The sequence below is a fragment of the Cariama cristata genome, unplaced genomic scaffold, assembly GCF_000690535.1.
Source record: "Cariama cristata isolate BGI_N322 unplaced genomic scaffold, ASM69053v1 scaffold19374, whole genome shotgun sequence".
Classification (NCBI taxonomy): domain Eukaryota; kingdom Metazoa; phylum Chordata; class Aves; order Cariamiformes; family Cariamidae; genus Cariama; species Cariama cristata.
The window spans coordinates 1-24,883 of record NW_009614901.1 but is presented as its reverse complement, the minus strand read 5'-3'; the positions used below and the strand labels follow the sequence as shown (position 1 = coordinate 24,883).

Below are 24,883 nucleotides of genomic sequence, written 5' to 3'. Positions count from 1 at the left end.
TCCTTGTCAGATATTCTCAAAAGTTAGCATCATATTCACAAAGACATTACAGCTCTCTTTAAATAAATGTACTAGTGTTTGAAGTTGCAAAACTAATAATTTTCAAGCTTTTGCACTCAGGATGAAATGTCATTTTAATACGAATAAAAAGACTGACTGTATGTACAAGCCAAGGTAAGATTTCAGTTCTCGTTTATCAGAAACATCAATCCAAAAGAAAGCTAAATTGAGAACACACTTCTACCTCTATGTGCATTTGAAGTATGTACAGTAAAAACACCAACACAGCCTCCATGTGTCAACTAGAGAAAAATGCAAGCAAGGATGAATTTTAAAGTACCTGGTAAGCAATCCTTAAATTGAAGCCCAAAATAAAGCTAGAAAACTGCTGCAAAAAACAGCTGATTGCATCATGTCAAGTACTCAAAGAAAATTTTTTTTAATCCTCAGTACACTGGAGATTCAGCTTTTTCCTCCTTCAAACCCAGTGAAATCGTATTATCCAGAATGTACTGAAGAACATTTTACATCTATTTCAGACCAAAAAAAAAAAAAAAAAAAGGAAAGAAAAGCAGTTCCATCTTTTTGTGCTATATCGAGGCATACTCCTTATGAGATTGTGTAGAAAACATGATGGATGAAAATCATTACTCATAATTCAAAATATTTTTTTAAAGGGGGGGCCTAGACTACTGTAAATGGCACACATAATACCCACAGATGATGAAACATAATCTAGTGAGGATTTTCAGCTGTATGATGTAAGGGAGAGGAGAATCAGGTTTCCCAATTAATAAGCTAGAAAGAAACCAGTTCTGAACAGGTCACCATTTGGAACTTTGGGTAAGTCTTGAAAGTCTTCCAGGAAAAAAGTTACAAGAACACTCGAGTATTTCAATGGTGCTCTCTTCAGCGACCCTACCTAATATGTCTATTAAATACAAGCATGCAAATATAGGTCAATCCACAGGCACATAGGATCCATGTTAAAAACAGTAAGATAGCTGTGATGAGTGGCACCAACAATTTTGATGACTAACACTCAAAAATGTTGCTGTCTGAATTACCAAATCAAAATCCTGAAGCAAGTTCCTGCTAGTCTTCGTCACACTGCTAAACACTAAAGTAGGCATGTTTTTCCCCCATTATCTTAGCTGAGCTCCAAGAATTTTTACAATATTTAGTAAGAAAAAAAAATTAAAGTATTTCCCCTTTTTAAATTTACACAGACGTTTAATTAGCTTTATTTACAGAGCGGTTTTTTCAGTCTCCAATAGTGCCTAGATAGCATCATCAGGCAAGAGTGCCAGTTTTAAAAGAGAATCTATATAGAATCCTAAAAATAACAGATGGTGATGCTCCTCCAAAAGGGGCAAGCTGGACTACTGAAGCAGCTCTCTCTACATGGCTCAGTTACTCAGGAGTAATTCTGTTGCAGTCTCTACATCCCATGATTTTGAAGACAAGGCCACTATTACTGCATTCTGCAACGAGAAAAAAAAGCAAAATATTTTCAGTGTGTGAACCTGCAGCTCTGAGAAGTGGAATGAAAAGCTGACAGATTAATTGGAACACGTTACTTTACCATTTGTTAAATCCTAACTAATAATCTATAGAAAAATTGTTTCAAAAAAAGGGTAGCTCACAAGATTTACTAATAATGTAGCATTTTAAAACTCCAATTCTTAAAAGTAATTAGCAAAACAGAACGATTAGACCTACAAAAGGTCATGGAAGTAGCAAGTCTACTTTAGTATACTAATGACGCACTGTATTTATACACATACTTGCCCTGCCCCTGCTGAAAAATATTTAAGTTGTATATACTTACCCTATCAAAGCCCATAGCACAAAGGTTTTCTATTTTTTTGGTGTATTCTGGACTAGAAACTGGTGCTCCAGCATACACATGTGCCCAAAGTCGAGCTGTCTGTTTAAACATTTCTGGATTTTGTTTGTACTACACAAAAGAGAGAGGGGGGAGAAGGGGAAAGTTAAACCAACTCAGCAATCCAACCAAAAAGCAAGATAATATTGCAGATTCCAATCCATTACTCCTCTTTCTACAATATCTTCAACCTTGTTTTACACTGATCATACTGCTATTTTTTAAATGAAATTTGGAGGTGAGGATTACACAAAGTAAACCTACGCAAGCATTTGATTTAATGTGTTTGCATTTAGGTTTTATTATGCACTGTAAGTATTTTGTGTGTACAACCAGGTACTGCTCTCAATTACACAGATCTAAAGTCAAGTAGCTATATTTAGCACAGCTACTGAAAATTTATATTCAGTGTGGCAGAGCACAAATTATCCCTATGTTAATATCTCCTGAATGTACATACTGCATACTACTCTAATGTCTTTCTCTAATCACTTAAACATATGCTTGGTTTTATACATTGCAAGTAGGTCTGCAGTTTTTCAGTCAGGACTGACATTTTACTACCAGGATCCCTCCTGAGAGTAAGGATATTGACAGCGTACATGACAAAAGAAGGTATGAAAAAATGGGTGAGCACACGCAAAAAGCCAGGAAGCCACAACTCTTTTCATGCAAGCTATTATTTACCAGAAAAAAAAAATCATGCAGGGTATGTAAATATTATTTTGCACCAATCTCATCACTAACAAGTTTTCTAATGAACAAACAGAATGGACCTTATCACAGAGAGTTTTCAGCCTGCACCAAGAACTCAAAAGCTAAGAAACTGGGTCATGTCATAAATCGTACCCAGAAAAGCAAGATGAGTTTCCTATTTTAGCAACTTTTGTATGTAATATTAAGTTTTTTGTATTTAAAAAAAAGACTCCCTTCATCATTACACTTTAAAAAAAACAGTAGGTATTCCCATCTTTAGATATATAATAAATTTTAGCACTAAATAAGACAAGATATTGAGAAATAGATTATTCAAATATTTAGATGCATTTTAAGGACAGAAACACAGCTGATTATCATTCTAAGCATTTTATTAGTACATGAAAATAATAATTAAATCTATAAAGCACTGTCAAAGTGACTATAATACTTTTTACTACTGTACATTTCATTTTAAGTCTCCTACAGCAACACACACCAACTACACTGCATTGTGTGCTTTGTACACCTCCCACTAATTCTGCTCCACATGAAGTAATTTGTATATTTACTATCTGATTATTAATGGCACTAAAACAAGCATGGGCAACAATCTATTGTTGGCAATAATTCACTGTGTTATAAATACAGTGGTCTGTAATAATTTTTTTTGGTTGTAATGACTAGAAAAGAGGAAGGATTAAGTTAAGCATCAGTAGCATCCTGAAGTATAACACTCTTCTGCTCTTAAGAGGTCTTCCCCCAGTGTTTTTTTTAAATATATATTTTTGAGAATAGTCAAGCCTAGAAAGCAACCAGCTGAAGTGCAAAGGATTAGTCATAACTGCATTTTATTCAGAACTAGCTTTCAGTGTTCTATAAATAAAATTCCTTTACTTAGGTATCTGTAAATAACCTAGATTCTCACTGAATTGAGAAAAGCCTAAAGGCACCTTTTACTGATGTCTCTATATCAGGAGTCTGAGGCAGTTAATGTTGCTGTACTTAAAAAAACCAGTAACTAGTTGAAGTAGTTTTGACACTAGACAGCTGGTGTCTCAAAATACCGCCATTATTCAAAACAGGAGTTCTCCCTGTGATTCAGCTCAAGAGCTTGTAGGACACTGCCATTTACCTGGACAGCTTAGCAGTCTAACACATAGTTTAGTAAATTAACATAATGAAAAATGAGCGTAGAGGATAACTAATTCCTTGCAAATTTTTGTTTTGAAAAAACCAAACAAACCACAAAAAAAACCAAACAAAAAAACCCCCCAAAAAACCCCCACCACCAAATAAACTGCATGAAGGAACTGGGTGTTTACCACCACATCTCTCAAAGATGTTATAATCACTTTCTACTCACATACACACGCTTGTAACTCAAGGCCAAATCCCAGTAAAGTTTTCATGCAGGTATTTGCAGGGAACAGGAGAAACTGAATCCTCCCCACATCAGCCATGCCACAGTCCCACTAGACACATCCTCGCAAGCACCTGAGAGGCAGCCTGGAAAACTGCTCTTCAGAATCTCAGAAGTTTCATTAAGTTTTTTTGCCAGAGAAACACTTGAACTGGAAAGAGTTTTTTCTATGAGACTGCAATGATTCTCACAGAAAATTCTACCATCAGAGCCAGAATGGGAAACACTATTCTTACTCTTTGTAAAAAAAGGAAAAAGAGGTTTTGTTTAATAGAGTGTGACAGAAAGGGCATGTATCCGACAACAAAAAAATGGGTGCAGGCACATGCCTGGTGGCCTTGCTGGCCTGTGCAACAACTCTCCCTGTGTAGAGCAATTCAGTCTGACACAGCTGTTCAGGGACATTTGTTCAGAGCAGCCTTACAGTATTGCAGAATCCCACAAGCATGCCTTCTGTACTCACTACTGAGTGTAGTAGCAGACCCAGCGGTGCAATGGGCTACCTCTGATCTCCATGTTTCCCTCCAAATCCTGAGAGGTTTGATAAACTACTAATCTATCATCCTACACAGATTTTTAGAGGGAAGAAGTACACACTTTGTCACCTATCCTGGAGGGTCCTGACTTACAGGAGATGTAGATGAGATTGATGCTGGAAGAACCTTCTACTTCTACTTGCTTTGTTCTTTTGTTACTGAAAGATACCCTTACTACCAGCCAGTGGGGAAGCCAGGCCTTCTCTGTCTCTCCTCATAGTAAAAAGGAAAACAACACACATATACTTGGGACTTTGTTGGAAATTGTCAGACTATTAAGTTATGGAATGGTTGTTCCTCTCTTTCATCAGCCCTTTAAATAGAACCATGTCAGTCCTGGTATGGCATAAGATCCAACTGATATTTCACTGGTATTACTTTTTATAAGTTACCCCTGCTGTCTGAAAAATAACAAATCCTGTTGATTAGAGAGTTCTACTCATACCAATTGCACCAGTGACTAAAATAGTTATTCCAAATGCTTGCAAAGGTAAAATACATAGGATGCTTTATTCAGATAAATTGCTCCACAGGATTAAATGCAAGAGTAATTCACCTAAAGTCACTATTCATAAAATTTTGACATTAAACAAATACAATGCTCAACAATCTCCATATTAATCTGGAAGAGGAGCTACATACCAAGCCAAATCCAATGAACACCATCAAACTAATTTTAAACCAATACAACATTGCTTTTATTATACTAGAAGCCTTAGATTTTTAAAAGGCAAGTTATACTGGAATTCATTTTGCTATGCTACTATCTCCTGACGTTTCTGACAAGCTAAATAAGGAAGAAAAGTAACAAAATAAACCTCCTGACACTGTAAAATAACTGCTACTTACAATGGAATACAAAGACTAAACAGCACCAAACACCGTAGTAACTCACACTTACTGTAAGGCAGTTTTCCAATAAATTTTTTAAAAACTTTATCTCCCCCAAGGTTTGGGACCTAATCTGAGTTAGCAAAGGTTACAGAAGTGTTACAAATTCACAGTCAACTGAGTATCTTACCTGGTTTGCCACTACTGCATCTTGTGGATCATCTGGTTCTGCAGCTGCCAACAATGCTTGCAGTGATAACAACACTGTTCTTAGAGTCATTGCTGCTGCCCTAAAATTAAAAATTTGAAAATGACTTTACCAAAACCCATGCCTGTACTCACCGTTGCTGCTGTACTAGTATCATAGAAGATATAAGATTACATGTACAGATTATAAATCTAAGAATTGTAATTTTAAACTGCTGCAGCCTATAGGTATTAGAATATCATTCAATATGTACATTTAAATAAGGTTTAAAATTTGGACTTTCTTATTAACAATGCTTTCTTAAGCTTTTGGAAAATACAGTCCTTGACCTACACATTTGACCACGCCCACTTAACAGAATTCATTTCATCTGGAGGGGAAAAAAAAAAGTGCCAGTTTGTGTCATCCTTCCTTACTACCAGTAACAGCACCTTGCATAAGGCCTAGGTACTGAACTGGCAGCCCACGTGTGCTCCCTCTGCTGGCACTCTTCATAGAGAAATAGCATATACAGAAATAGTGACGTATATTGTAAGTATTTGCAACAGATAAGCAATTTTATACATTAGGTAACTTTTGCATTGCATCAGTTTTAACACGACATTTTTCAATAAGATTTAACAATTTACATAGTGAATTACTACTGTAACAATAAAAAGGTTTGGCTATTACAGAATCTGCAACTGAAAATATTATCTCAGCTTCCTCTCATTTCAACTCGACACGACTGTCAGAAGCAGGAGAACATTCTGTAGTCATGATGGTGCTGTGAAGTCACTCTTTTGCTCCTGTGAAAGAACCCTGTTGAAGGTAGCATAGTTCTAGAGTTGGAACTTCTAAGGTTCTAAGTTCTCGTCATTTATCTTGATCTCAAAGTATATTCAGAATAAGAGACTTCAATAATTTAGTAAGGGAAAACAAAGTATGTTCATAAAAGTCAATAAACGCTCAGAAAAGTAAAAGTATGAAATCATTACATACTGTAAATCTGGAAAGTTGTAACATTTTAAATATACAGTTTAATTAGACTTTGATCATGAATACGATCTCTGATCTACCATTTCAGCTGGCACACACTGGCAATCAAATTAGGGACCCCCCAGAATCTGTGAAAGTTCAGTATTTCAGCTGATTTGAAGACTTAAGTAGACTCTTAATTGTTGTGGCAAAGGCACAGACAGATGTTCAAGCCAATACACAAAACTGCTTACTCTGCTTAAGTACTAGTAGACAGGTAAGTGGAGAAAATACGGTATCTTAAATTTCAGCAAAATGGTTATGGCACATGAAGTGTCAGAGGAAAGTTGTGAAACACAGGCATCCAATTTCTTACAAGCAGTTCAATTTTCAACCAACAGAAAATAGTTTCTTCTTTTCAGAAGACTGAAAGTAAAGGCAGAGTCTGTTAGAGTGGGTGGGGAAGAGTCTGACCTGATGGTCCAGATACAAAGGAAATGTTTTGCAAGTCTATTCCCAGTCTCAGATTTCAGAAATCTATGTATTTGCCAGTACCAAGGCACGGTATTGAGGTACTCTAGCAGAGCACATCAATGAACAGAGAATAAATGCTGGTAAAACGTCAGAGGTACATTTGTGACATCTGAACATTATATGCCTACATGCTTACATTTACAGCTTTCCTGCTATGTCACTAACCATTCAAGTATAGCATTCTTCCCTAATTGTTTCTAATTCTAGAAGCTTTTTTCTTAGAAACTTACTTTTTTTTTTAGCTTGATAATCACCACTGAGCTTTCACAGTGCAGTGCTCTACATCAAAATGCAAGTGAGAAACATCCCAAGTGACAGAGATTTTAATTAGCACATATTGTCTCATTCCAACTGCCACATCAGCTTGGAGTCCCTCAAGCTGAACTTTGCAGATTTAAGTCTTAAAATAACCCTTATGCTTTTAGATCTGAATTCTGACAAATCACAAAACCTTCACAACATATAATTCTCATTTTCCAAACCTATTCCTTAGTAACTAAACACTTTTTTTCAGAAGTTCAGATTCTCTTCCAGTTAAATTTAAGTATCTCAGGTTCCAAGCTGAATGCTTCTTCCAAGCCAAAGAATGTTCCTTTAAATTACAAAGCAAGCTGTGGATTAACTAGTAAGATTAAATATAATCAGATAAAGAACACCTAGTTACCGAAACATATCCTCAACTGCGTGATGATAGCCTAGCTAACATAGTACACTCAAGAGTACGAGAGCATCTTGCTTTTCCATACCTAAATCATACACACAAAAACCTTAATGAAAGAACACAGAAATATTTTTGCTTTATATATATCTGTGCTATTTTATTCTTACAATTTCCTGTTCTTTGTGATCTCTACTGGTTTATACTGTCTTGAAATTAATCTATTTAATGTACACATTGATGACATAATTCAAAGTGGTGTCTGCTAGTATTAAATGAATGTAATACAACATGTTTACTATTCCAGCATTCAGGTGTCACAGAATGCTGAGTCTTTCAGGCCTTACTATGCTCAAATGGATTTAACCATTTTTATTTTTATGTAGTGAATTGCAGGAACTACCATATCCACCACACATGCTATAAAACCTAAAGTCTTTTTTCCCAGTTCAGTAATTTTATTACGCTATTTAGTGTACTTTCAAAGATAGAAGTAACATGAAATATCTATCAATTGTAACTGATCCTGTAGTTACTTTCACCAAATAAAGGCTGTTCTGTACTTTCCTTTACAGAAATCCTTCTACTTTAGAGACATCTGAAAATACTGCCATTATTTACAGTAGAGAACAAGAAACGAAAGGGGTCGTGGCCACTTGTGCCAATTTTACATGCAATTTACTTCCATTTACACGGTACCTTCTAGGAGTGGAAAATATACAATGGGGAGCAGGGGGCATTACTAAGGACCAAAGGTGCCATGTATGCCTAGAACACAAGTTCTAGTGCTGGCTCCAGGCATCTCCAGTTTTCAAGACTGCTCAGCCCTTTCACAGTCCTTATTCATTTGTTATGTTTGTAGATTTTTATATACAGCACATTGGGACTTGAACTTCTGTTCTGATGTTCCAATTTCAAAATAAGTAATAAAAATAAATACCTCATCCATTTGGATATACAGATGGCTATATGCTCAGAGAACTCAAACTCTAAAATAGTAAGATTATAGACAAGACTAGTTTAGCTACATATGTAAAAAGTTTTAAAAATGTAGCTTACAACTTATTTTCAAGTCTCACGTCTCAAAATGGCTTTCACATCTCATGCATAGTAAGAAAAGGTCTTTACTGGACACAAACGTTTGAAGGAGGAGCATCCTTAAATCATAACAGAAAACCTGTTACAGCTTCAGCTACTGTTTCTATTAAGAACAGGAAATTAAAGTTTGTGATTAATGGTAAAGAAAATCTGAGATATTTCATGTAACTATTGTATATTCTAGTAACATTTTCTACCTCTAGGACACCAACTAGCTTTCCTCATCAAAGAAAGTAAAAAAGTTTTGTTATTTTCTACGTAGCTTAGTCTTAATTTTTCAGACATAAATTAAGATTCCCAGAAGAAACTGGAAGGACAGCTAAAAATATTCTCATTTCTCAAGTACCCTAAAAAGCTCCTCTTCCTTCCCATTACCTTCTTTTGGGAGAATAAAGTGAATGGAGATGACTGCCCAGAACTACACTTGCAGACACTAGTAAGGCAGGACCTGTTCCTTATCAGCAAACAGCAAAAACAATTCTCATCATCAGTTCTGGAGGAAAATCTATGCTGATAGTGCCACAAAACTAAAAAACCCAACAAATACACCCTACATGATATCCCCACAAGCTAGAGAAGAATGTGCTGCAAAAAAAAAGTTGTATTTTCATTAAAATGAACTTCCAATGGAAAGATATGTCTTCTGCGTTTTCCAGTGCTCCTCAAGGGTTTATTTTTCCAGACTAGCATCCTGAAAAAAATAAAAGTATTTCCAATTCTTCTTACATTTGAAGTTTGTTTCTATGTGTGGATTTATGCGCAACATCTCATGGAGTTCAAGAAATTCCCTTTGGCAACTCAAGCTAGCTGCATGCTTAGGTTTTAGGTTTTTTTCTCTCCTCCGTGCCAAAGGCAAGGTTTTGTTATCACTCCTGACAGACTTCTGCCTAATCTGTTCTTAACTGGAGCCTCACAAGTTTCTCGGAAAATCTATTTCTATGTTTCACCCTGCTTGATATTCTGCATGCTAAAATGGCTTTCCAATCTTTCATAGTAGGTCACATTTGCTTAGATCATCATTGTTGTTACTTTGGATTTTTCCTATGGTTCCCATCTTTCTTGGAATACAATGCACAAATTGGGTACACTACTCCAACAGAACCCAGACCAATCATAAACAAAAAGCAGGCAGTTAATGTCATGAGTTTTGCAGGTAAAACTTCCTACATTCCAGCACCCTATTCGCCTTGCACGTGACATTACATTGCCTTTGCCCCATGACGTTACTTGCTCCTGTTTTCTGTTTAAAGTGTACAATAACCCTCAACTCCCACTCCCATCCCATAATGCTGCTTAGCCACTATGGAGGTAGTATCTTGGGGCATTTCCATTAGGAAAAGAGCATCTCTACTTTGGCTGACTATAGTGATAATATTAAAAAGCACTGCAAGACAGCTATGCCCAGCATGCCTGAGGATAAGACATCTCTTACCTTTCGATGAGCTGAAAGAGCCCTAAGAGGATTATGAAACACTGCCAGTCTTTCTTCTTCTTTTTTTAAGGTTAAGTAATTTTCCACTTAGGAAGTTTTTACTTATGTTCTGTACATTCCTCTCCAGAAATCTCTCTAGTTACTCTGAGAGGTAACCCAGCAGAACAACAGGAACAGCTGCAGCCAGCAGACTGCTGCTCCACTCCATCAACTGAACATGGCTACTGGGAACAGTTTTTATTTCATTTTTAAAATAATCTGCAATATTTATTCCATTCATGAAATAACTAAGCTTGTTAATCTAAGAGAAAAGCTCTGGAAACTTATACCAAGAGCTTATGGAATCTGGAAGGAGGGGGGAAATGAATAAGGCCTTTGAGTAGAAGCCTGTTGCATAGCCACTATTTACAGGCGAAATACAAGACTGGGCACCCATTAGGGAAAGCAAAAAAAGAGAATAATAGAATAGCTTTGACATAGTGCAGTGGGGAGGAAAAGACAGCCCGCTTGCTGAAGAGTTCCCTCAAACAATGTTAATGTTTTCTGCATTTTTCTCAAAGCTTTAAAGAGGTTCAGTGCTCCTCAAATACCCTGAACAAAATCCAGCAGTTTTAGATGCCCAAGAAGATGATTACTACAAGCTGGCTATTGCTTATGTATCTATTAAAATAGTACTGTCTCTTGTAATAATGATTTCTGCATCTCAAAAACTGAATCTTCCAGTAGAGCCACTATGAAAAAAATATTTTTATTATTAATTTTTATTTTGACTGTCAAAACCACAACAGTCAAGAGGTTTTTTGTAGCCATACACACAGCCACAACACATTCACTTGATAATGACTGCTCAAGGGATTTACACAGAACAGCTTTCAAGTAATTTAGCTTTCACGTTTCAATGAATAGTATTAGATACATTTTATATTTAAAAATAAAATTTTGAGATAGAATACTAGCCTGGAAGATAAATATAGGCCACCGTAAGTGAAATCACATAACAAAAGGCCTATCAGATCAGCATAAACAGTATTCCTTCTACAAAATCATACCCCATTTCAATTCTACCAGCAAACAGTAGCTGCTTTGCAAACAAACTGGCATAACAGGCATTTGCAAATCTAAACATGATGAAAATCCGTAGCTGAAAAGAATTTCAGCATCAAGCATATACTTTGGAGAAAAAAATTCATTAAACTCATTTAAAAAAAAAAATCATTTAAAGACATTACTTTGCAAACTGACAAAACCTCCTGTCAATATGCAGAACAGTATCTCAACTATGTTCATTAAAATAAAAAAATCATTATCGTGGGATGGTGAGTAGGGAAGAGACTTTTTTAACTATACAAATACATTAAAATCTTTGTATTCACCATATGTAAATGGTTTATTATCAGTTTATTAGCTCTTTAAGAATCCCTACTAAGTCCCATAGGCCCAAATTCTGTCCTTCAGCTCCCACTGAAAAACAGATACTCATTGGAATTTGAGATTCACATTTAAATACAGCAACAAGAGCAGCATTATTCCGTTAAGAGCATTACAAGTCAATGAAGTGGCACTTCAGAAACAGAGCTTGTTACTAAAAGATCTGACAAGAGAGTCTGTGAAATTAAATATATTTTCTGGAACACAGCCATTACAGTATTTCAGAATTGCATTTGTCCCATTTACCTTTGAATACCTGGTGAAATCCATTAAAGATTAAAATTATCAAGGGAGGGGGGTTGCTTGGGTTTTGTATCTTTGTTGCATTCTAATGAAGCTATCATTTTATTCAAACCATTGTTCAACCTACATAGGCAGAAAACTCTAAACACAGTGATGTGGGCACTTCTCAGTTTAAATAGCTAAAACAGCATATATCAAAGAACAATTAACTTATTTAAACAATATTAAGCATTCATACGGCTTAGGAATTTTTAGGAAGCTACTCAGGAAAAAAAGTCTTATCTATCACAATACTGAAATCCTACAAACAAGAAAGGATGGAGGTAGCCACAAGGGTTTCCTCCTCTCCAAAGGACCAAAGGCTTTGACAAGCACTTCAACATGCTCAAGCGACTTTCACTGACCATTCTACAATTAAAAACCAAACAAAACTTACAAAGAGCACCACTAGAAAATGAAGGGCTCACTACATTAAGAATAATTTGAAAAGGGATTATTGTATATAGGAAGCATTCCCCCATCACCACCAAGCTCTGTGAAATTCTTTCCTTAGTGCTTCCAAACTAAGACAGTGTTCCAAAGAAAGAGTTTAACAGTATGTAAGTGGCATAATATTGGTGCTCCCTGTGCCAGCTGGTTTAAATACACAGAAGCCAAGTTCTTGTTCCAATACTCCTATTTTGTATACATCTTGGTGAAGGAAGGTATTCATGGTTTTTTTTTTTCATCAGGCAGAACTAAGACACAGATTAAGCTATCTGTACAAAACCTAATTTTCAAAGATTACAAGAACACAAGTCAAAATCTTCTCTCCTGTTCTTCCTTTCTAGATCTTAATGGTTTTGACAAAAAGAAAAAAAGTTGAAGTTAATGATTTCTTTAGGTCTTTGTTGCCTTTTGGTATTTCGTATTTTTTAGCTTGATCCGCCACTGAAAAGGCCACAAACTTTCATCTTAAAGCTACTAACTGCTTCACTCTTAAAGTAGCAGTTTGGGGATAACACTGCATTTTGGGAAACTGCTTCAAGTCACAATGTTTGGCAATGCTGAACGACAACAGAAGACCTGTTCCAGGGCTGGAAACCAGAATGTGGACTTCTGAATCCCAGTCCATTGCTGCAGAAGCAAAATCATCCATGCTTCTCCACAGAAAGCACTAATTAGGGAATATACTAAAATCATATGAAGATAACAAGAAAATGTTTAAAAAAAAGCTGTGAAATTACTTTGATTTTAATTCAGAAGGCGATAAATAAGCATGACTTCTGCTAGGGACTGTCTTTCCTTGAAGTTAGTAGGGGAAAATGCTAGGTAAGTGTCATTTTCGAGGAAGATGATGTTTAGGGGCTTCAGTATGGAAAGATTACCCTTGAAGATACTTGTTAAAGTTACAGACCTTCATACTATGAGTAAAGCAACTAGACAGTACATAAAGGAGTACCAAAAGATGGAAGAAAAAAACAAACCCTGACCTTAAAAACTCTGGATATATTCTTCCCAGGAGAGTAGTAATGATGTTGGGAGGCAGTTCCATGTTAAGCATCTTTGCTGCTAAAGAATTTCTGCATTCCCATATTCTCACTACTTAAACCTTGTCCTGAGTGAAACAAGCCTAGCTGGGAGAGCAGGTTTATGTGCTCTAGTTCCAATCAGTGAAGAGATCCCCATTAAAAACACTCTCCAAAGTTTGTTTTGCCAAAAAAACCCGAACAACCCAAACAAACAAAAATCCAAAAAATCCCAACACACAAACCAAGCAGCCAACCTCATGCCCATTCATTAATCTGGTTTAGAGTATGATCTTCCAGGAAACTCTACTTGCACAGTTAGAGTCTTATTAATCTCCAGTACAATTGTATGGTGGTACCAATAACTAGGTGCAGGTACAAAAGTGCACTGGCTTTACTGATAGAAAAATTATACCATGTACCATGGCATGCATGTTCAAAGATTCCTACTGCCTGAAAGAACATCAAGTGCTCCAAGACTGTAAGAAAAAAATATACAGTTCCAGAAATTAAAAAGACAACAGCTTATGACTATCATTATTTCCTTTTTTGTAATTTACACTATCCTGTGCCACATGATTTGCATAATCTTCTCACTCTGTAAAAGATTAATATACTGGATGTGTCACCTGCAAGACCTCAGCTCAAGCACATTTATATCCATATGGAATCTTACCATTGATCTTTCAGAATATCCAAACAAATGGCCCCAGTGACTGAGCTAATATTAGGATGCCATATTTTGGTAATAAACCGCACCTAGAAGACAAGACAATTTTTAAAAACAGAAATGGTTATTAAATGCACTCTATTAAACATTTTAAATGCATCATTTCTAATATTACCATAAAGAAATACTAATCTAAGAAACATCAAGCTAAAAACCAGAACTAAAACGTATGATACTACTTATTTCAGGAGGCTTCAAGTTTGCAAGGCCATTTGTTAGACAGAGCCTTATTTCACTCAAGAACAGACTACTGCCCATTTGAGGACACCAAAATCATCCCTAATTGCTTTTTTTTCTGTCATGTGTGCACATCCCTGCATCACACAAGGCCATTTAGAAATATCCTCCAGCAGTACCAGTGTTTTGACATAAGGAGATGGTCAAATACAGACTTAAAACTTCCAGCATTGTAAATGCTAGAAAGTCCACTTTTATTCATAGAATGGTTTGGTTGGAAGGGACCTTAAAGCTCATCTAGTTCCAGTTCCACTGCCATAGGCAGGGACACCTTCCACTAGACCAGGTTGCTCAAAGCCCCATCCAGCCTGGCCTTGAACACTTCCAGGGATGGGGCATCCACAGCTTCTCTGGGCAACCCTGTTCCAGTGCCTCACCACCCTCACCATGAAGAATTTTTTCCTAATATCTCATCTAAATCTTCCCTCTTCCAGTTTAAAGCCATTACCCCTTGTCGTATCACTACATGCCCTTATAAGAAGTCCCTCCCCAGCTTTCTTGTAGGCCTCCTTTAGGTACTGGAAACAAGTCCCTGAACTCTTCATGTAGAGGCATTGGACCTCACTGTTCAGCTAAATTGTTAATAGCTACAGAAGTACTATAAAAATTTCCTTGGTGGATGTTACTACTTCTACAACCACACAGTCTCATTATCCATATGGAGAAAGCTCTTCAACAACCCAAAACCTAACCAGATTACAATTACTTTTTTTTTTTTCTACTGAAATAATCTAGTCCCACCATGCATTCATTGATCATGTCCATATTTTTACTCTAAGGTATATTCATGCTTACAAAGCATGAATAAAATCAGTTTGGTTTTGTTTGGTTGGTTTGTTTTTTTTTTTTTAAAAAGACACTGAGAAAGTTAAAAGCAGCATTTTCTTTTAAAAGTCTCAAAACCCAAAGCTGTCCTCTGAAAGGAATATATACATGCCTTCAAAAATTTCTCCTTTATTTTCCTCAAACCCCTTATTTCAGGTTGCACTTTAACTGCCTTCTAGTGACTTTGGTCTGCCTCTGCTTCTCATCTCTACCTCCTCAACCCGAACTCCTGACAAACATTTTACGTATAGCATAGATCTTTCAATTTTTGCCCCTGATCTGCAAGCAAATCAACGCAGAGAACACGTTATTTGTCAGGCACTACAGCAAAAGACTGTACATACAGGGCTATAATAAAATCAGTGCAATCATGGTGTACAAACAGGGAAGATCATAAGAGTTCAGCTTTCCAGGACAGAAAATAAGAGATCATGTCAGCTGAGTCACTTGTTAACTACCCCAACTCTCTAATTCACTTTGAAAATGTAAAAAGCCATGTAAATACTAGGTAATTCCTCACAGTGAATGATGGCTAACAATGGCTGTCAAAGCACATACAGAACAAGACAAAGAAATCTTCCAGATGAAAGGCAGGGCTAGACACAAGCAAGACTACAGACTCCAGAATAAGCAGTACTATGCTACAGTGCACTGAGCTTCCAATAGCTGTCTATAAGCTTTGGAAATGGAAACCACCAAGCCCTAAAGCAGCAATTAAACCATCGTCCACAGATCCATCTTTCAGTGTCTACAACCTGTTTCAGCTCTCCTTATTTTAGCTCCTGCCAGAACACATTCATATGAAAGAACTGAAACAAACCGACATTTCATTAAGACTTTGTGTCCTCCACTCCACTCTCAAGGAAGTCATTCAAAGGACAAGAGCCAAGGAGCTACAAGTTACTGGCACCTCTCCCTTCCTACTCTTCCCCAGTTCTTTCCCAGTATTACATACCAGGGTGAAAACAATCAGGATCTAGGGCACATTCTTAGATCAAAGACATCTTTCAGAGAAACAGAAAACCGATCAAGAAGCTGAGTCAGACAACTCGGGAGTCTGCTGATTCATCAGAAGCCACTGAAGAACGGACTAAATCAGGGCACAGGAGCGTACAGTTGCAGCTGCCTATGGCTGAGAACACTACTGAGACTGATCCATTTAGGAGGGAAGTGGAATCACAAATTTAATGAGAAAGGTACAGTAAAGTTAAAAAGGCAGTAAGTTGTGAAAGATGTATTAGTGACTTCACCAAAGCCATTTCTCTTTTCTCTCATCCATGTGCACGTTTTATGCATTCTTTCAACAGAGTTGCAGTAAGACCATTCGATTTGTCTCCTGGTTCTTCAAGTCACACAACTGTACACCTCACTATTTAATTATTACTGGAAACTTGGTAGGTTAGACCCAAGATCTACTAAATATAATTTATAGAGCCCAAGAAATTAAAAGAATCAATAGTTAACTAGTACAGCATAACTTCAACGATACTTGGGGGGAGTGAAGATAGCCATACTCTCTACATCAAGTAAAACTACCTGAAAACTGTATTAATCTTGCCAAAAAGACATTACATGAAAGTCAGTAATAAGGCACAAGCTCCCCCTCAGAACTTGCCAGTTTGTACTTTAAGGAATAATCAGAGTGTACTTCTGATTGAATACACCTATGCATCCTGCATTATTTCTACCTGAAGACAACAGCTACAATGCCTGTCTACAGAAGAATTTAAAATGGAAGATGAGTACTACAAAGAGACTACACACACAAGCAGATAAGTAAGAATACTCTAAAACAACTTGTCAGGCAAATCATTTTATCCAAAAAAAAATGTTTACAGTACCTTAGGAGGATTAAATGGATATGTTTCTGGAATTTTTATCTCTAGTTGATACCTTCCACCTGCAAAAGGCAAGAACAAGTTAGAAATTACAACAAAAGAACAAAAAACTCAAACTTAGTCTTCCATAACAATAAAGCTTACGTTTCTAAATGGACAGGTTTTCAAGTAATTAAAATTTACTCAGAAGTATTAGTTAGAAGATAGTTTCACATATTTTATAAATAAATGCATATAAAATCCATCTAATAAAGTCATATTTGCTTATGTAAATCAGAATCTGTATTTCTCAGGTATATTTGATGTGCACATTCTCCTATAGTTTCTTGTTTCCAATGCTGTAATTTCCATGCTCTATTTTAGCAAAACATACCAAAATATGAACCAAATACCCCCCAAACTGATTAAACAGGGCACAGGAACGTTCAGGCTGAACATAGGATATTTCATTATTTTTGACTCTTTTCTGATACCTCATGCCAGCCAATTTTCTTCAAATTACACAACTGAAATTAACTGTATTTAATTTTAAACTTTCTGGAACTGAAGAATGTTCAACTAAGTCATTTAAGAAAACCTCTCACACTTTGGGGGGGGAAATAAAGAAGGTTCCAATGTTACTTCTACTATGTTCTACTTCAGAGAGTACTGTAGTTACTTCTATTCCAGTTCTGCAAACACTTTGACACAGTAGTACTAAGAGTAGTACTATTAATACAGTTTGCAAGGTTACAGCATGCAATAAAGGATAGTATGAGCTTGGCGGACAGAACCATCTTCTACTGCCTTTTCTAAACATTTCTCATTTTTCTCTCCCTGTTACAGTACCATTACCCATGTCTCTTCCAATTACAGTTTTGTTAACATTCAAGTTTGCTCCACAAGACATAAAAGTATTGATAGTAATCTCAACTATCACTGCCTGCCCACTGAAGATCATTTGCCAGGCTGCAGTTTAATCACAAAAAGAACAGTATAACAAGACATATACACCAATTTAGACATTTAGTTTTTGTGGAAACTGAAAGCATTTCTCCCCACTTGCAATTTTTTTCTTCATCCTACTGCTGTTATTTCAGAAAGGAACCTTTTCCTTCCCTCAATAACCTATTTCCTTTGGGATTTCAAGAGTGATTTACTCTGTTGCAAATCATTTTATACAAAACCAGTTCGCAAGTTGACTCTATATAGGCAGCAAGATTCACGTGCAGGAAACAGTTTATAGTCTATGGCACCTTTTAATCTGTGCCAAAATGCACGTTAGCAGCTACTAACACCTCTCACTTTTAAAATGTAATTCAGTCTAATACACTACACCTGAAACTGGCTAATATCAGTTTGGTATTTTACACTACTTTCTACAGCTGGTATTTCTCATTTAATACTACAGTAACTTGAGAAGATTTAACAGAAAATACAATAGAAGAAAGGCCAATAAATCCAAAATTATAATAGTTAATGTGTAAGTTGATCATCTGTCTGCTTACAGGACAGCACAGGCACAATACTTTTGAAAACATGTACATCAACAACAGACCTTAAGTAAGTTTGCTTTTCCTTTTGTTTGCTTTTCCTTTTGTCTGAATTGAAGTATAATTCAGCAGCAATTTTTCCTGAGAAACAGAACAATTACACTGTTCCTGGATTGCAACAATTCACAGTCCCTGTATGATTTTACTGCCACATCAATTTCTGAGATAATATAAAACCTATCCTTAGGTATTACCATTTCTTCTGCTTACTATAAAAACTTGCCTTTAAAAGACAGACTATTACAGCCTTCTGCATAACAGGCTGTTCAGCCACCCATTTTTTCCACCTGGAATGCGCAAGTCCAAAAGATTTTAAAACTGCAGGGACTAATGAGTTGGTAATATTATTTATATAGTATTGCTGTTGTGCACTGAAGTTTATAGTTAAAAAAACAGGCTTGAAGACTTAAACAGAACAAATCTGGATATTAATTTCCTTAATACTACATTAGAATACAAGTGACTAACATACTAACTTCTGCATGCCAGTATTTCTACGGAATTTTAAGAGGAGTACGCACATGTATGGCTTTTTTGTAGCTATTTAATACTTCAGATAGAATTAAACAGTACTCACAGAACATTCCTTCTGTACTCCTACTGGAGTACATCTCATAATAGAGTTAGAGCAAGTTTAACTATTTCACTTGAAGAAATACCCTATCATAAATTTTGCAGTTACTGTGGCTCACATGCAAACTTGACTTGAGAATACTACCATGGTTACACAGGGTTGAAAAAAAAAACAAAAACAAAAACAAAAAAATCAATGTATCTATTGAAAAACTCTTCATTCAAGTAAAACTCAGCAGCCATTGATCTGGAAAGAGGACCTTTGAAAGTGTAAACATACATGTTTTAACGTGGGGTGCAAATGTGTTTCAACTGAGGTTGTGTCTTGCAATATCCTGATAATTGATCAATATGAGTTGACACTACTGACAGAAAAACAAAAATCTGTCAACAACAGATGACATTCTTCCTCTCAATCACACTTAAACCAAAGTCCCAACATTACCTATTAAGGAATTTTGCAGCAGCAGTTTGTTTTCAGATACCTTATCAACTGTGTTCAACAATAAATATCAGTGTTCTTTAACATCACAATGGTCCTAGTATTCCCTCCTTTATCACGGAATTGTCTGACCTGAACTACTGCATTAATTAGTTTATCTTCATAAAGCCCTTCTTGCTGTGTCATTGTTCAGACTATAGATGACAGGAGATCAGTCAGTAATTATGCAGCATGCATTACCGCATTAGTCATAAAATGTAAACTACACACTGGCAAGCCCTTCATAATTACATAAGGGAATAAATGCATAAAACTATGTTACAGAAATATTAACATTCCAAAGTAAATTACTCAAGTGTCAGGAAATGCCAGAAATTGGGCTGCCAATAACTCTGATTTTGCTCCTTCGTGCATATGCCTTCTTGACTGAAGTACATATATGATCACATTACTTTTCCATGAGATCCCTGCCATAATCAGAACACATAATAATTTTAGCCCCCCAAAAGGGATATTTACTATATCCTCAGCATTAAATGTACTCACAGGTATGTAAGTATGCATGTATGCATTTCACATTAACAGATTACAGACTAAACACACATCGCTGATTTTCATTAGCAGGATATGCTGAGTATGTGAATATACAGTGCTCAGCTTTTGAAATTTTGGTCTAGCTGAATTATCCAGCATCACACAGAACCCAGTTCTGCAGAGAGGCATTCAAATCTTTTTTTACCCTCTTCATGAACTGCTATACAGTTTTTAACTTTTGTGATACATGAATACATCTTTCATTTCAAATAACTTCTCAATACATTCTCCAAAAAAGGTCCATTTTATAAGCCGAGGTAATGCTGACCTGGAGGGAAAAAGAGAAATGACAAGCCCTGACAAACCAACTCACCCAAGCAGGATTAATTCTGTTGGGGACGAGGATGGGGGGACAACCAAAACCAAAACACCAAAAACCTCCAAAACAACCACCTCCTCCCATTATTCAGATATTTCCTAGTATCCAATTACTCAGTTTTGCAACATCTTAACATCTGTATGTAAGACCTCGTTTTATAAGACCAACTATATTTGCAAAAGAACTATTACACTGAACAGAATGATCCACTTCCAAATAGGTCACCAGCACAACTATGTATTTTAGGTCCACAGCATAGTTTTTTTAAATTGAAGGCACATGTTATAACCAGAAATTATCTCCTTTCCAGACATTATCTTCTGTCAACTGGACACTAGCAGCTGATGAGATGAGGATAAAGAGACAGGAAGGAATGGAGGGAGGGGGTAAACCACCATTATTTGCTAGACAGCAGAGGAACTCTGGGACTTAAGTTCTGGAGGGATGCATCCTCACCATTACAGATGCTTCTACTTTTCTACCCTCTCCCTTCCAGGATCATTTCCTTTCTCCTCAGCTTCTGATACCTTCTACCCCTGCCCAATATTGTCCAGTGTCAACTTCTGTTTGGCTGTTTCCTCATCTTTTATCTGCCCTGGGCCAGGGATTGGGGAGACTCTCCCTGCTCTCAAGTCCACTGCTGCTGCACCAGCAGCTCCCAGCCTGGAGAAGTAATCACAATGGGTGTTCTCCTTAGTGAATACGCAACAACTAGATTTTCATCAGTAACCACCAACGCTTTCAAGTGCGTATACACCTATATCTACACAACAACTTTCAGATATTTTCTCCACTTCAGAATTTGTTTTTTCAAAATAATGACAAATGGCACGTGTCTGGTCTCTGGACAATACGCAAGTCTCACTTTTCACTCCGAGGCATGGAGCAACTAGAGCAATGGAAAACTTGGAAAATTGCTTTAATTTCCAACAAAACAATTTATTTGCCTGTAACATTCCTTGAGACTTTTTTTTATACTGGAAGTATACTGGAAATTCAAATCAAAGTAGATACCTGGCATGGAAAATTTGAATAAAAGACCATTTAGAAGTAATAAAAAAATTTTTAAAAAATCTCCATTTGTCATCAAGGAACTTTAATAGAAGGTGTGTCTGCCAGCTCCATATATATTACATGCAAACAGAAAGTTTACAAGTACCAGCATTATTGAGTAATTTGGTATCTCTGATGAAGTATGCTATATTAACTTCTGTTAAAGCTTCTATATGTAGTAAGTTACCTTGCTTTTTCCAGATTGAAGAGATGCACGATTACTGATACCAGCTTTAATAAACAAGAAAATCACTAAGGAGTAATTTTTGAAGAGCGCTGTAGATGTGAAGTTCTATGATAGAGTCCAGTATAAATTAAGTATTGGGACCCATGGATACTCAATGGGTCAAAATCCCAAATTTACCTTGCAATGGCATCTCTTCTTGTGATAGAAAAATGCAACACATTTGAATGATCACCACATTAGATCACAGAAATACATGTACAGTTACATTAGATTCTGAAGCTCAGTTTCTTGATGCTTCATGGCTAAGGAGCTTAACCTGCCAAGATGGTATACAAACAACTAAAAGTCAGAATTATACCAATTACACTGCACAGCTTATACCTGTAAATTAAGCTTTCATATGGGATAGTCTATCCTATTGTACAATAGATCTGTCTTCAGGCAATACAGAAGTTGAACTGAAATATTTTTCAAGCTTAAAATTTGTATTTAAAAAAAAAAATCAGACTATTTTAAAACATGTAGCTCTACATTTTTATACTGTAAAATAATTTTACAAACAAAGCATCTCAAGACACAAGATTTTAAGTGTACAATGATTGCATACACAAAAACATTACTTGCCTTCATATGGTGTGTCCGGAGGTCCTGCTATTTCTCCTCTTAATTCTGTAAAATTCTCATCTACAAGATCTACTTTAATTTGATTTTTGCTCGTCTTAAAAATAAACAGAGAAACAAAGAATTATAAGTAAGCGTTTGACATACAGATTTCCCCCAAAATATGGTACTTTAAATTTTTAGAATAGTAGTTTTTTAAAAAAAGTATAAATAAAAATTCTAAATTCTAGTAAGCTAAAGCAAATAGCCATCTTGCAGTGGGAATTTTATTTCATTAAAAAAAGACTATTTGTGAAGCATTAGAAATTTCAATTATATTATTTATACTATCACCAAAATAAGCAAAGCATCCCAGCAATATAATATCTAAAGTTACATTTTTAAGTTGATTACATTTTTAAAAGACTGATCTTGCAAATCAGCTGTCAAATCTAAATATCTTAAACTGTAAAATGAAAATTGACTGAGTTACACATTGGCTTTTTTCTTGTTTAGAGCAATTTAATTAATAATAGACACGATTGTCACTTTCACTGGAATACAGAATGACTTCCCCAAATGGAGTGGCTCACTATTTTTAAACAATACGATGATCTAAACAGAATACTATAGTCTTGCTTAAGATCATGTTTATCTTTAATATTTAGGCATAAGGTACAATTTATTTATACATTTGAATTTCATTGCCACCTCCTCAACATTTTCACACCCCATATCAACTTGCCTACAAAATGAAAACACTGTATTTTGATACTTAAAAAAACCCATATGTTTTCCAGAAACTGATTCTCAGAAATGTTTAGCCAGAGCTACTCATTCCATTCAATTTGCTTTCCAGGTCCAGAGAGCAGCGTTAGTGAAATTCATACAAATCTTCCAGCCAGTAACTTTTCTGGGTGGATGCAAAGCAGAATCTCCTTTTTGAAAGATATACCATGAAGTTTTTAGATGTAAGTAATTACAGGTTTGTCCATTCTGTATACCATGCTCACTGACTGCAATACAGATTTCCTGAATCACATGTTGGTTTGTTTTTTTTTTCCCCAAGAACTCGTATCATCTTCCCAGATCCTTTAAAATTGTTCCAACTAGTCCTACGCCAAAAAGCTCTGTGCAGCTGCTCTTCCTCAGAGTAAACCTGGTTGCTGACAGCTATGAGAGAAGAGTCAAGTCAGGTAAAGTTGATGGTTGCCATCAACTGGTTCTCAGATCTACCAACGATGCGACCCATTAAGGATGCAGAATTCGCTGAACAACGGCTGGGAGATTACCTCTATTTCCTTCAGTCCCCCCCACCAAAAAGGGTGCTCTTCTGAGTAGAGATGCTCACAGATACAAAGAAAAATGAAAGTTTAAGTAAAAGTTTCACCACATAAAAGACCCTAATTAAAAGTTTCACTAAATTAAACCACTGGTGATTTGGGAGCTTTTTACACCTATAGTTACACATATTTGTCTTTAAAACTTGGGTAAAAACGCTTCAACTCACACAAATGAAGCAGCACCTGCAACTGCATAGCTGAGGCCAAGTACTGCACTTCAAAAAAAACAAAGATCCAACCACACTACAAATTAAGAACGCACCATGCATCTCCAAAATCAAAAGCCAGTTAAATAATAAGTGTAATGGTTCTGGTTTACGAATTTATATCTATAAACTAGCTTTTTGTTTTAAGCTCAGCATCAGATCTTGTGTTGTCTTTCACGACCTTAGCTAAGACATCAGAGAAAGGAAGTTATTAATAGAATGAAATGGTGGAGTTCAGGATCATGCGTGGAAGAAGCAGGGCAATCAGTAGGATTACTACCCAGCTTTCAGGAGAGCTAACTTTGGCCTCTTCAGGGACCTACTTGGAGGGATCCCATGGGTTAGGGCTGTGGAAGACAGGGGCATCCAAGAGAGCTGGTTAATACTGAAGGACCACTTTCTCCAAGCTGAAGATCGGTGCATCCCTATGAGCAAGAAATCAAGCAAAGGGGGCAGGAGACCTGCATGGATGAGCAATGAACTTCTGGTAAAACTCAAAATGGAAGAAGGAAGTTTATGGAATGTAGAGAAAGGGACGGGCCACTTGGGAGGAATACAGGAACGCTGTCAGAGTATGCAGCAATGCTACGAGAAAGGCTATGGTCCACCTGGAATTAAATCTGGCAAGGGATGTCAAAGACAACAAGAAGGGCTTCTTCACATACATCAGTAGCAAAAGGAAGGCTAGGGAAAACATGGGCCTGCTATTGAACGAGGTGGGTGCCCTGGTTACAGAGTGTACAGAGAAGGTGAAGTTACTGAATGCCTTCTTTGCTTCAGTCTTTACTGCTAAGGCAGGCCCTCAGGAATCCCAGACCCTGGAGGTAAGAGAGGAAGCCTGGAGAAAGGAAGACTTTCCCTTGGTTGAGGAGGATCAGGTTAGACATGATTTAAGCAAACTGGACACCCACAAATCCACAGGCCCTGACGGGATGCACCCATGAGTGCTCTGAGGGAGCTGGCA

At 36.5% G+C, this 24,883-nt stretch overlaps 1 protein-coding gene across 1 annotated transcript; it reads right to left on the bottom strand.

Annotated features, from left to right (window-relative positions):
• Positions 1–1,212: 1,212 nt before the first annotated feature.
• On the bottom strand, positions 1,213–22,488 carry UBE2K (ubiquitin-conjugating enzyme E2K; the record flags this gene model as incomplete). Its single annotated transcript, XM_009699608.1, has 6 exons — positions 1,213–1,484; positions 1,832–1,960; positions 5,565–5,664; positions 14,117–14,199; positions 17,074–17,132; positions 22,395–22,488. Coding segments are annotated over 6 exons (540 nt in total), but the record flags the coding sequence as incomplete, so codon positions are not given.
• Between the last annotated feature and the right edge of the window lie 2,395 nt (positions 22,489–24,883).